Source organism: Typopeltis vanoorti, chromosome 8 (genome assembly GCF_054136105.1).
Source record: "Typopeltis vanoorti isolate ZY-2024b chromosome 8, IOZ_Tvanoo_1.0, whole genome shotgun sequence".
In the NCBI taxonomy this organism is placed as follows: domain Eukaryota; kingdom Metazoa; phylum Arthropoda; class Arachnida; order Uropygi; family Thelyphonidae; genus Typopeltis; species Typopeltis vanoorti.
This window is the reverse complement of record NC_143556.1, coordinates 27,364,549-27,379,336: the sequence shown is the minus strand read 5'-3', so window position 1 is coordinate 27,379,336 and position 14,788 is coordinate 27,364,549. Positions and strand designations below refer to the sequence as shown.

The following is a 14,788-nucleotide window of genomic DNA, read 5'->3' as shown; positions in this document are numbered from 1 at the left end:
TTATCCTGCTGAAGGCTAAGTAGTGATCACTCACAATTTTAAATCCTCTGTACACTGTGGTGTCCTGCACCAGGGAGAAAACATCACTCTCAACAATAACATAGTCAGTGAGATTTTTCTTAATCCTTGCCTCTTCTCTCCATGTGAATTTGTGCACGTTTTTATGTTGGAACATGGTGTTAGTAATAACCAGTCCATGTCCTGAGCAGAAATCCAACATGTATTTGCCATTATTATTAGCTTTGTTCTTTTCTCCAAATTTTCCCAAAATATTTTTGTATGTCTGACAATCATTTCCTACTCTGCTATTCAGATCCCCAACAAGGACCAACTTTTCCTTTTTCATTGTGTCAGTTGCTTTTTCTAAAGCATCAAAAAATTTTTCCACTTCTACCTTAGTAGAATCTTCTGTGGGACCATAGGCACAAATAAGTCTCATTGTCCAGTTCTCCATTCTGATATTTGCCCCCTCACTCTACTTTAGAGTGCATGCCATTCAAGAAGATTAGCCTCGTATTTTGTGTTGAATACTATGGCTATTCCTTCTTTTCCTTGATTGTCATTGCCTGAATATAACATTTTGTATTTATTGCTCAGAAAGATCTCACCAGTTTTTGTCATTTTTGTTTCAGTCACCCCTATTATGTCGATCTGGTAGTTATCTAATTCCTCAGCTAGCTCCATTTCTTTGCCATTCAGGCTTCTTATGTTGATAGTACCAATCTTTAACTCTGGTCATGTTGATTTGGGATGTGTTTTCAGATTTGTTCCAGTAGCTGACTTTTCGCTGTTCGCCCTGGTTCCCTGGCGAAAACAACTGGGGCCTTGTTTAACCGGGCGATGCTCCAGCTGACATGAAATTTTGTAATGTTGTGCCATCATTTTTTATTTTGGTTTAAGCAATAAGAATACAATTTGGTCGGCTAAATCCAAAATTGCTAGCCCATCCTTGTTCGTTCAGTATCCAGGTAGATTCCCAACAGGGTGCACCAGGAGAAGGTGAGTATTGGACATTAAGTCAGAAGCCCTGGTCGGTTCTCCGCATTCCTTTAAAGGCTATGTGGAGGTCTCCTCTCAGTTATACAGCTTTGATCCTTAAGCATCCCTGAATAATATATATGTACATATATTATATTATTAGGGATGGGCAGAGCATTTTTTCTTATTTATATAGGGTGGGAAAGGGTGAAGGGGTTGAAAACAGCAACTGATTTTTAGAAGGGGGGAGGAAGGGGGTCGATAGGATGCAAACTGTTTCAACTATGCTTGGTTGTCGTCTGAACACATGGAGGAAGTGAATGCTATGTCAGGTCGGGTAGGTGCTTCTGCTTTTGAAGTGTTTGTGTTACCGCCTATTGGTCGGGGTTGTGACCTCAATTTTATGTTGTGAAGCTTCCAAACCTTGGAGATTATGTAGGGCCTGTGGATGTTGATAGAGTTTGCGTCACGTTTGATGACTATTGTTTCCAATATTCTAAGCATTGTTTCATTGTCTTGTCTGTCTACTATGATGGCCTTGTCGATCTGCGGGGTATGTTTTTGTTCAAGGGCTTGAACAGCTATTTCCGTTTTTCCTGTGCTTTGTATTTGATTTTTCTTTTTGATGTTGCGTTTTTTAGTGTTTAAATGTTCTGGAATTGGGATGTTACAATCGCGGTAGTGTTCTTGTAGTCTTGCCCATAAAGACCTGATGGTGGAACCAGAGCACAGGACAAAAACATCTTTAAAAATACCAATACAAGCATATATCATGCACATACCAACAAAAATTTTCATTTTTGTTGGTATGTGCATTTATGTGCAAAAAAACAAACAAAATGCACATACCAACACAAGCATGTGTCATAGTTGCACGTCACACATTCAATGAGTGCATAAACTTTACAAAAGGTACATACCGATAAACCATCCTAACATACACCGCACACAAATACACATAACTTTCCTCAAAAAATGCTTTGATCACAACATCACACCAAAATTCGCGGCAACAAAAAAAAATTGTTACTGGGCATCCCGTGCTCTCATAAAACAAGCCAGAAACAACAGATTTAAAAGGAAGCAACAAGCATATTCATCCTTTCACAAAACGAAAAACAGATTGAAAACACAACTGACCCCAAATGAATCGGCAGTCTTTTGGGATATTACCCAATCTCACATCAACGACTACATGCTATTAATAGAAGCTCGGCATGCAAAGAAATGGTATGCACTAACAAACACCCAATACAACAATCACGCTGCTTCAAACCCTTCAGATATTACCGCCTTAATACCCACAAAAAACAATTCCATCATCAATCTATCGCACCACGACCTCACACCTGACGAAATCACTATCCTGAGCAAAGGACTAAACTTTGGCGTATTCCCAAAATACATACAAAAGAGAGACATCATTACCATAATTCAAGCGAAGGTAGAGTATGACCCTAACAAAGAAACAATATTCCACAAAATTAACAAGATCATAAACAGTAAAATAATAATAAAACCAAACATCACCCCCAACTTACAAATAGCCCTATTATCCTAAAAAGGAATCCGAACATTATTATCAATAAAGCTGACAAAGGGGATACAGTAGTCATCACAAACCAAACCGATTACCACAACAAAATAACAGCTATCTTAACTGACCAACACACCTACCAAAAAATTCAAATTGTCTTCACCCCTGACCTTATTAAACAAATCAACAGTACCTTACACACCCTAAAAAATGAAAACAAAAATAGACAAAACCACAATGAAAAACACCCCCCCCCCCCCGCACCACATGCACTCCTTGTATGTTCGGAAAAATAAAAACCCACAAAGACTGGTACCCGATGAGGCCAATAATCTCCTACAAAAACATCATCACAGCACCTTTATCAAAATTCGTTGTGAAACTTCTAAAACCATTAATTTCAACAGCTAACTTCATGATAAAAAACACAGACAACCTTTTCAAAAAAATAAACAACCTAACCCTATCCCAGGAAGACATCCTCACTTCATTGGATGCAGCCTCTTTATACACCAATGTGGACGTCCCCAGAACTTTAGACATCGTACACACACTACTCACAGAAGACCACACCCTACACTCTCGTACTAAACTAACGCCCAATGACATTATTGACTTAATAAAACTAATGATCTCGACAAATTTCTTCAAGTTCAACAACAACATGTACATTCAAATCTTCGGACTCCCTATGGGCCAAAACATCAGCAGACAACTAGCGGAATTATTCCTAACACACATAGAATCACTCCTACTCGACCCTTCCCCCTCCCCCGGTATCACCTTTTATGGCAGATACATGGACGATATTCTGTGCATTGGAAATCCTACACACATCATCACCTTAAAAAGCAGTTGCAGCAACAGACTAAAATTCACCATAGAAACTGAACAGAACAAATCCATCAATTTCTTAAAATTGGCATTAATCAGAACATACAACAAAATAGCCACAAAAGTATACCACAAACACTCGCATATTGGAAACCTCCATTTCCACTCATATACCATCCATATTCTGTTAAAAAATCGGTCATATTATCACAATTCATAACTGCTTACAAATTTTCAACCAATCAGAGTAATCTAAATGCAGAAATAAAAAAACTAACACAGATCTTGAAAAATCGCAACTATCCTACACAAATAATAAATTACACAAACAGGACAGCCAAAAACCACCAAAACAACCCAAGTACCAAAACAAATTTCCCAACACAAAAATTATCAAACTACCATACACCCAAAACGCATGCAAAGCCTATAAGTACATCTTCAAACATACTGAGTACAAACTGGTATTCACCACAAACCAAAAATTAGCAAATCTCCTGAAACCTACCAAATCTCGCACACAAAAAGAAATATTTGAACACCACAACGTAGTCTATAAATTTCCCTGCCAAAAAGACTGTAATATCACCTACATGGGTTCCACCATCAGGTCTTTATGGGCAAGACTACAAGAACACTTCCGTGATTGTAACATCCCTATTCCAGAACATTAAAACATTAAAAAATGCAACATCATAAAGAAAAATTGAATACAAAGAACAGGAAAAACGGAAATAGCTGTTCATGCCCTTGAACAAAAACACCCCGCAGATCGACAAGGCCATCATAGTAGACAGAAAAGACAATGAAACAATGCTTAGCATATCGGAAACAATAGCTATAAAATGTGACGCGAACTCTATCAACGTCCACAGGCCTTACATAATCTCCGAGGTTTGGAAGCTTCACAACATAAAATTGAGGTCACAACCCCGACCAATAGGCAGTAACACAAATACTTCAAAAGCAGAAGCACCTGCCCGACCTGACATAGCATCCACTTCCTCCATGTATTCAGACGATGACCAGGCATAGTCGAAACGATTTGTACCCCATCAACCCCCTTCCTTCCCACTCTAAAAATCAGTTGCTGTTTTCAACCCCTTCACCCTTTCCCACCCTATATAAATATGAAAAAAACCATCCCTAATAATATAATATATGTATATATATATTATTCAAAAAAAACCTGGGTTTTTTCCATTTCTATTTAATTCTCCCACATTGCCTACCCCCTCTCCCCACACAGACACACAGTAGTTTGGACATCATGGAAAGAAGAAAAGCCACAACACCCAGAAAAAGGTATGTGTAAATTTCTCTTCTTTATGCTACATATATTAATTGGTAAATATACATCTACAATGCCCTAAGAATCCGTGAGTAAAAAGCCAATGACATTTAAACAGGGGCACTCCTAAACAGAAGCAGGCAAAATAGCCGTAAATATAATAATAAAAAGAGTTATTTTTTTATCAAATGAGGTACCTTGGAGATTCAGTGGCAAACTCTGAAGAAAACATTGATTGATTCTGTCAGAGAGGCTTATGATGAGGTTGTCTGCAAGGATAAAAAAATCAGAGCTCCCTGGTGGACACAGGAAGTTAAACAGGCAGTGAAGGAAAAGAAGAAAGCATATCAAAAGTTCCTGTCAAATAAGTCAGCTTGTGTAAAACTGTGTAAAAATACTGTGTAAAACTAGCTAAATAAAAGTCATGGGAGGACTTTGGCAAGAATATAGAAAATAAATATCAAGAAGGTGGCAAAATATTCTGAAGGTTGTTGAAGAAGCTTAGGAATGGAGGAAAGAGTGCTGTAAAAGGAATTAGAGATGATAAAGGTGACATGAAAACAGGAGACAAGGATATCCTTGAAGTATGGAGTAATTACTTTGAAAAACTGCTAAATGAAACAAGCAGTGATGACAGCACAGTGATAAAAAACATTGACCAGACATGCAGTCAGGAATACATATCCATACTTGAAGTAGAAAAAGCCATCAAAGGCTTGAAATGTGGAAAGGCAGCAGGAGTAGATGATATTCGACCAGAAATGCTGAAGTATGGTGGTATAAAAGTCTTACAGTGGCTGCACTGCATAGTTCAGAAAGCCTGGACAGAGGGACGAATTCCTGCTGATTGGAGTAGAGCTCTCATAGTACCCATATATAAAAAGGGAAATAAAACTGAATGTGAGAATTACAGAGGTATTTTCCTACTGAGTGTTCCTGGCAAGATCTATGCAAGTATACTTGAGAAACGGTTGAGAAGAATTGTGGAAGAAAAGCTTGGTGAAGAAGAAGCTGGATTCAGGCCAAATAGAGGCTGTCAGGATCAGATCTTCACTTTACGACAAATAGTCGAGCAAGCATGGGAATATAACAAAGATCTGTATTAAAATTTTGTCGATTTGGAAAAGGCATATGACAAGGTGTGCCAAGAAAGAAGCTATTCAATACGCTACAGTTATATGGTGTCAATGGGGCATTATATCAAGCAATACTTAGTCTTTATTTGAGTTGTAAGTCAGCAGTTAGGTACAGGAAGATGGTTTAATGTTAAATCTGGTGTGAGACAAGGATGTGCATTATCCCCTCTGTTATTCATTATCTATATGGATCACATTATGGAGGAAAGTGGTATTAAACATGATATCAGAATTGTAGATGTCAATGTGAGTTCTTTGCTTTATGCAGACGATGTTATACTTCTGAATAAATCCACCACAAGTTTGCAAGGTTCCCTGACTAAATTGAATAACTGTTGTAATAGACATGGCATGAAGGTCAGCATTAAAAAGACAAAGACAATGAAAATTGGTAGAATTGTTGAAAATGTCAACTGTGTTATGAACGGGGAACCTGTGGAACAAGTAAAACATTTCAGCTACTTAGGCACGATTTTTAGTGAAGATGGTAAATTAAATATGGAAATAGACAACAGAATGAACAAAGCTGGTATGGTAGGAAGTCAATTGAATAAATTCATATGGAATAAGAGAGAAATTAGTCAGAACACTAAATTAGCTCTATACAAGACAGTGTTCAACCCAGTTTTAACTTATGGATCTGAGAGCTGGTTCAGAAGTGAAACACTTGACCGAAGACTAGAGACGGCAGATATGAGAGTCCTGAGAAAGATTATAGGCATGAACAGATGGCATCAATGGCAATATCATATTAAAAAGAGGATATTAGGAAAGGACTTGACATTGTCAACATCCAGGAATGTGTTAGCAGAGCTAATCTCAGGTGGTATGGTCACTTAAACAGAATGGGTGAAGAAAGATTAGCAAAACAAGTGTTCTCTTCCAGGTTTGCAGCAAAACGACCCAGAGGAAGACCAAGATATATGTGGATTGATATGGTACAAAGTGCCTTAGATGATAGTAATATAAAATCTGATAATGTTGGAGTCTTGACAAGTAACAGACTGATTTGGACTAAAATTATAGATAGGAAGTTAGTAATGGTGTAATTTTTTTCATGTAGTACTATCATATCCTGTACACCCCTTGAGGATACATGGCAGGAATTTGATGATGATGATGTAATTTCTAGACTACCACTTCACCCATACTATCCTGGTATGCTATCTAACTGCATTTGGGCACACATTCCATTGCTCCTCGATAATAATATTACATTTTTATTTAAAATTATCATGAAATAATTTATACATCTTTAGAATCTACGAGGAGCAATGGAATGTGTGCCCAAATGCAGTAGAAAGCACCTCTGAGTAGTACGAGTGATGTCACGAACCAAAAAAATTGCCGCATTCAATAAAACTTCATCTTTAGACAAATTAAATTTAATCCACATAATAATGTAGTACTTTTATGTAGAACGAAATGAGAAAATATGATAATGAAAATGTAATTGTTAATAAAATCTTAACATTTTTATTCTTATTAGGAGGAATGAGCCAAGATCAGAACACCTCGTTGAGTTGAGCTACATATTTATTCATCTTCCGAATCTTTGGTAGTCAGCTGCTTGCTTGCCTACTGAGCAAATGATGTGGACAGCTGAGGATCATCGATAGTAGAAGCTTTGTCGAGTTTTTTAAAAAACATTGTTATTGGAAGCTGCCATTTTTGTCTCTTCAATTGAATAAACAGGTTCTGCAAAGGTTCCAAAGCTTCTGTTATTGTGCGAGTAATTTTTATGCTGCATTCCATCATTGAATCATAATCCATTATCTGTTCCTTTTATGTTTGAGCTGTTTGAACTATCATGGTAAATTTTTCGAGTGTTCCACACTGGTGGTTCTTGTTCACTTTCATCCTCATTGTCATCTTCTTCTGTAGAAGATTTGGCAAGATATTTCAACTCCTCATTAGTGAGCACCTCATGATGTCCATCTATGTAATCATTCAATTCTTCTTGTGGCATATCGTCAAATCCCTCTCTACCTGTTTTCCGTGCTATGTTAATTATCGTTGTTATCTGTGAGTTAATATCAGGAGCGTCTTGGGAGTTATGACCGGCATCACTCCTCAAATTCTTTCAGCATGCAGCTACCATTTCTGGTTTCAATTTGTCTATTGCTCCCTTGATGAATACAATTGCATCTGCAATTGTGAATGATTTTCAGCATTCCATGACTCCAACATCAGCAGAATCCTCAACCATTGCACGAATCATATCAAAAACCTACCGAGCATATGTGGCTTTAAAGCATCTAATAACACCTTGATCGAGTGGCTGAAGCAATGGAGTCATATTAGGTGGGAAGAAAACCACTTGAACATTTTCATCTTCGGTGACTAGTGACTCAGGGTGCCCTGGAGCATTGTCTGTTATCAATTAAACTTTAAATGGTAATCCTTCCCTCTCCGAGTATTTTTTCACCTCCGGAATAAAACATTGATGGAACCATTCTGTAAATAACATGGCCATGACCCACTCTTTCGGATTTGATTGCCAAAAAACAGGCAGACAACTTTTGTTTTTGTTTTTGTTTTAAAGGGCACATGTTTTTGTGTGTGGTAAACAAGGCCAGGTTTAATTATATGACCAGCTGCGTTGCCTCAAAGTTCCAGCATGAATATGTCCTTAAATGCTTTAAAGCCTGGTGCTTGTTTCACAGTTGGGGTATGGATGTAGGTCTGTTGGGGGCATTTTCTTCCAAACAAGGCCGGTTTCATCACAATTAAAAACTTGCTTAGGATGATAACCTCTCTCTCTGCAATAATTATGTTAAATTCTGCTGGGAGCAATGCAGCAGCTTTCTCATCAGCCAATTCAGATTCTCCCTTAATTTTTATGTGTTTTTAGATTAAACCTAGTTTTGAATCTATGCAACAAGCCCTTGCTTGCTGTAAATCACATTTCTTCCTCTTCTGTTTCGTTTTGCGGCCGCATGCCTTCATATAGGATTGATGCTTTTTGTCGTAACGTGTTACTGTCAATAGGAATCCTTTTTCTTGTCATGTCTTTCACCCACAAATTCAAAGGCTTTCTTTACCTTGAGTAATGCCTTATCATGCACTGTATCCGTAACTTTTGCAGATTTGGGCACAATGGAAAGACTGGTATGAATTTTTTTTTTGTTCTTCAACACTTCACATATCGAAGATTCATTTTTATTATAGATCTTGGCAATGGTTGCAATTGCTTTTTTTTCTACTTCAATCATATTGATAATCTTTGATTTTTCACTAATACTGAAAACTTCACGTCTTCTCTTTGGTTTTGAAGCCATTTTTACATTTTTCGCAGTTTATTTGCTTGAATTTAAATGCAATTTTTAATTGCAATGACAGACAATTGACTGCTTTCTTCTACAATTCGAATAAAACTAAACATGAACACACACACACACACACACACACACACACACACACACACACACACACACACACACACACACACACACACACAAGTTTAAGTCCATGTGCCTAGCAAAACAGGCATGTTTTGACAAGTTTTTCAGCCTAAGTGTATTCATGTTTCAACTGCCGTGGCACTCGACCATTTTGCATGCTTTTTTCGAACCGCGGGGGCTCTACTGTATTTAGTTTATCCTTTATCCAAGTGTAAGCAAACAAAGTTTGCACCTGAAGTATCTTCAGGACTGGGGCAACTCGTGGCAAAGGTGGACTGAGTTCTGATCTTTCCTTAGTATCTCATAATGCAAAGCACATCTCTTTGTGGACATATATAACACTATGCATTATGGGAAGGGTCACTACCCAGACCGGTTTCCCTGTATTTAAGTGCAGGGTTACCTCTCCAAAAACTCATGAGATCCCCCAGATCACCCAACAATGAGCTACCCCAAAGGATCAAAACTCAGCGTTGTTCCCCTCAGTAACAGGCTCACCCTGTCACTGAGAAGACCTCTCAGCGTTTTGCAAAGTGATCACTTAGTAGCCCAACTATTTCTTCTTCTTCTGTCACTTTCCTACCATCAGCACTGAGTAAAATTATACTTTAGTAATCATTCTTTCTCTTACTTGCTTTTGCCTGTACACAATAAAAAAATTATTTTGAATTTACTTTGGTCTGTTTATTAATTTTCTCTTGTAATCTGATTTAGCCTTCATTACCATATTAGTTACTCTTCTTACCCGTGCTTTGTATTGCACATGATCATGCTGATCACCATTTTGTTTACAATCCCCCACAATGTTTTTTTTTTTTTTTTCAACTCCTACATATTATATTTCTTATATTGCTTATATTTCTGCTCATTCATTTAATCCATACTCAGTTTATTTTCCTGACATGGTATGTAGTTTATTACCCAGTTGGCTCACTCTAGGCTATAAAATTTTTGTTCTATTTCAAAGATAATCATAAACATCAATACCAACAGAATTATTTGAATCTGCAACTTGATTAGAGAGCAGATATGTTAACAGTTGATCATTCAAGCTGGAATGTTACAATGTGATTAGTATGTTTCCATCTTTTCAGCAGCCCTTCATTAAAATTACAGATCGAATAGCCATTACATTAAGATGGTTGTAGGTTTTTTAATTATTTACATTACTTTTGTTTACATAATATGCATACTTTTAAATCTATTTTAATATAGTTAAATTTTTCATAACACGTCATAATTAAAAATTTTCAAACTAGGTTTTTATTTATGATTGAACATGTGATGCCTTTGTGTCTAACTGTATCTTGGGTGTATGCTATATCCATGCTAGTTCAAAGTATTGTATATGAAAAAGAGAAACGGCTTAAAGAGGTATGATATTTTAATGTTTTCTTTACTTAGTTATATAAAACTGATTGAATTATATATATAATTTGCTTGTTTATTTTGTCAGACTATAATTATGAGCTGTTGATTATGCTGTTATTTAATATTAAATTTCAGTTAATGATGAAAAATTAGAAGAAGAGAAAGATTTGCATACTTGGGAGTGTACAGCACAGAGATGGCTGATCCAAACATGATATTAGGCACACATTGATAAAGCAACTGTTACCCTTCCGAGGTTATAGCCACTTCAGAAGGACAATAAAATACAGCCAATTACAAGACTTTGCCTCATCCTTATTAATTCTTCTGTTTTACCATATGAATGTGAGAGTTCAACCACCCTCCACGCAAAAAAAACCACTCCTCACCCTCTTGCTCACAGTTTCCTTTCATAACTTCCAGAGATGGCCCCTTGTCATCATTCTTCCCTGCTGTTCAACTGAAAGAACTCCCTAGTGTCAACCCTGTAACCACCTCTCAACAGTTTAAAAGTCTCAATCATATCACCTTTCCTTCTTCTATCCACCAAACTCTGCAGTCTACATTCCCTCAGCCGATCCGCATAACTAACATTGTACAGTCCTAAAACCATCTTTGTTATCCCCCTTTGTGTACCCTTTCCAAAGTTAATTTATCTCCTTCAAATCCTCGGGAAGAAATCTGAGAACAATGGTCTAAGCGTGGTCTGATCAGGGTCTTATATGGAATGATAACTCTTTTATCTCTGCAGGTCAGCGTCCTTCTCATTATTGCAGCAATCCTCTATATTACCTTCACCACCTTTGCAATATGTCCCCTGAATTTCAGGTTTCTATCAATCATCAACACCAGATCTCTTGTCTCCCCTACTTCCTCCAGTATAGCTCCTCCAATAGAGTATGCAGCGTCCCATTGATGTGTCCCAAACCTCAAGATGTGTCCCAAACCCCAAACCTTACATTTTGCTGCATTAAACCGACACCCCATTCATTTGCCCATCTGTGTAGCTTATTCAGATTCTCTTGCAGGGCTACCACTTGGGGAGTGTACAGCACAGAGATGGCTGATCCAAACATGATATTAGGCACACATTGATAAAGCAACTGTTACCCTTCCGAGGTTATAGCCACTTCAGAAGCCACTTCTGCACTATTACTAATAACCCTTCCCAGCTTCACATCATCCACAAACAACTGAAAATTTCCCTGCAATCCACTGACAATGTCATTCATATAAAGATTAAACAATATGGGTCCCAGTACTGAGCTGTGGGACCCCACTTATAACCCTCTGCCTCCTTGAAACTGCCCCACCATACACAACTCTCTGATACCTATTGGACAGCCAATCCTGAATACAGTTGACCAACCTGACATCCAAACCCATGCGCTTCAACTTATCATGTGGCACCCTGTCAAATGTCTTCGCTAAATCCAAGAAAATGGCAGTACAGTGGAACCTCGGTTGTTGAACATAATTCGTTCCTACTAAAGGTTGTTTGGAAACCAATTTTTTCGAAAACCGAAACCATTTTCCCATAAGAATTAATGTGAAAATGGATTAATCCATTCCGAAACTCCAGATGATTGTTTATTTAAACCTTTACAACAGTACTTCATGCATAAGATCGTATACAAATGAAACCTAATGAAAATGCATAAAATCTTACATAAAATGAATAAACACAATAAATAGATAAAATATATATGAAAATTTAACTTCCTCTATATCTTACTCACTGGAAGGAGGTGAGTAAGGGGATTCCCCTTCCATAAAAACATCAAGTTACTGTCCTTCTGGGGGGGGGTTTACTCTTTCTCTTTTCTGTCTCTTGGTACCACTCGATTCTGCTTGAGACACACTGGGCCTCTGTCTCATTAAAAACCTGTCCAATGAGATTTGTTTCTGCCTGCGTTTTAAAATGTTTTTGAAGTGATTGACACTTTCAGTGATAGTGCCTTTCAATGACAGTGCCTGGATTCAGGCACTGCCATTGAAAAGATTTATGATGCGGTTTGCTACAGCTTTGTGAGGGTGATATCTTTCCACAAAATTTTGCACCCCACCCCATTTTGCACACATTTCTTTGATCAAAGAACTAGGAACATCCTCAATCCCTTCCTTCAATTAGAGATTCGTTCCTGACAATTCCTTGTCCAAGAGAACTAGCTGTTTCAAATACAAAATCTTATCAAAGTTCTCTAAAGGATTGTCCACATTACTTAATTAAAACACAAATTTCTATCTTCTGTCACTTCAGAACATATAACAAAGATCTCTACATTACCAAGTTCCTTCCGAAGATCTATTAACTACCACGTGTTGTTCTGGTCATCCTTCGATTGGCTATCTCAGCACCTGGTTTTGTGTTACGCCGTCCTTTCTACTGCTGCCAGACACGATCTGTTTACTGCCGCGACTAAGGGCTATCTCCGCTCCTTCGATGGGACATCCAATGACTGGCATGATTCTGCACAGGCTGATGATTCTCGTAATGCTCCGTGTCGAATCTTCTTCAGCATAATCAGGAAAAAGGCCAGCTGTCCGACATCATGGCACCCTGGCTCGTCTTTTCTCTGACCACCAGTCAAGAATCCTCGAGAAGAAAATCCAGAAAAAAAAGCCTTGCAATATGGCGCACGTTGCCTTATATTCTGTGTTCGAGGCGCCCTCTTTTTGCTGTATCCTTGAACTGTTACTCATTACCTGTCTTACGTAATTTTAAATAAAATAGCGTCTTACATTATTTTAGATAGCTTAACAGTACACAAATTTAAGCTATCATAAATTTAGTTTAATCCTTTATCCAAGTGTGAGCAAACAAAGTTTGCACCTGAAAATATCTTCAGGACTGGGGTAAGGTAGTACAATCTCTAATTATACTACCTTACCCCAGTCCTGTAGATAATTTCAGGTGCAAACTTTGTTTGCTCACACTTGGATAAAGGATTAAACTAAATTTATTATACTCTAACCAAGTGAAACATAGTCTTTCAACAAATTTAAGCTAATATTTCCTTTACATAGAATCACTAATTTGATATAGTTCTCTAATTTAGACTTCCGTTTGACAACAAATATTTCAAATACATTACACATATTAATGCACATTCTCTTATACAACAAACCAAGATCTTTCTTACTTCCTGCTGATGTGCAGGTATTATCTTAAATTAGTTAAATTTTTCATGTTAGATTCTGAATTAACAACTTCTTAGAAAATCCTCCATTCAGGATCTGACAAGGTCTTCCTTACATAATTTTTGCAAAGCTGCCTCAACCTCTACTCTCATAACTTTTGGCACATCCAACTGACAACTTTTTCAATGAGATCGAGAAAAGTCTCGATGGGAAGATTGCTGCAATTTACTGAAAAGAACAGACTTCTTTTATTATGCATTTATTTTTTAATAAAAAGAAACAGCATGAATGGATGGAGAATCAAAACAGCTTAAAATTTAATGAAATAGATTTTATAATAACAAAGAGGAGACATATTGTAAATAATTGATGTTAACAATTTTAAAGTTTATTATAAGATTCCCAGAATTGTGAGATCTAAAATTATAATTTATCATCATCATCATCATCATCAAATTCCTGCCATGTACCCTCAAGGGGTGTACAGGATATGACAGTACTACATGAAAAAATTACATCATTACTAACTTCCTATCTACAATTTTCCTCCAAATCAGTCTGTTACTTGTCAAGACTCCAACATTATCAGATCTTATATTTCTATCATCTAAGACACTTTGTACTGTATCAATCCATCTATATCTTGGTCTTCCTCTGGGTCGTTTTCCTGCCAACTTGTCAGAGAACACTTCTTTTGCTAATCTTTCCTCTCCCATTCTATTTAAGTGACCATACCACCTGAGATTAGCTCTGCTAACGCATTCCTGGATGCTGACAATGTCAAGTTCTTTCCTAATATCCTCATTTTTAATATGATATTACCATCGATGCCATCTGTTCATGCCTATAATCTTTCTCAGGACTCTCATATCTGCGGTCTCTAGTCTTTGGCCAAGTGTTTTACTTCTGACCCAGCTCTCAGATCCATAAGTTAAAACTGGTTTGAACACTGTCTTGTATACAACTAATTTAGTGTTCCGACTAATTTCTTTCTTATTCCATATGAATTTATTCAATTGACTTCCCACCATACCAGCTTTGCTGATTCTGTTGTCTATTTCTATATTTAATTTACCATCTTCAGTAAAAATCATGC

The 14,788-nt window shown here is 37.2% G+C and overlaps 1 protein-coding gene across 2 annotated transcripts in view; it reads left to right on the top strand.

The window, feature by feature from the left end:
* Positions 1 to 14,788, top strand: part of LOC150103869 (ATP-binding cassette sub-family A member 2-like) — a 975,482-nt gene that overhangs the window by 266,423 nt on the left and 694,271 nt on the right. For both annotated transcript variants that reach the window (XM_090397162.1, XM_090397161.1), the window contains exon 15: positions 10,440 to 10,554. In XM_090397162.1, coding sequence (XP_090253288.1) covers positions 10,440 to 10,554 — 115 coding nt within the window. The remainder of the gene's footprint in view (positions 1 to 10,439; positions 10,555 to 14,788) is intronic.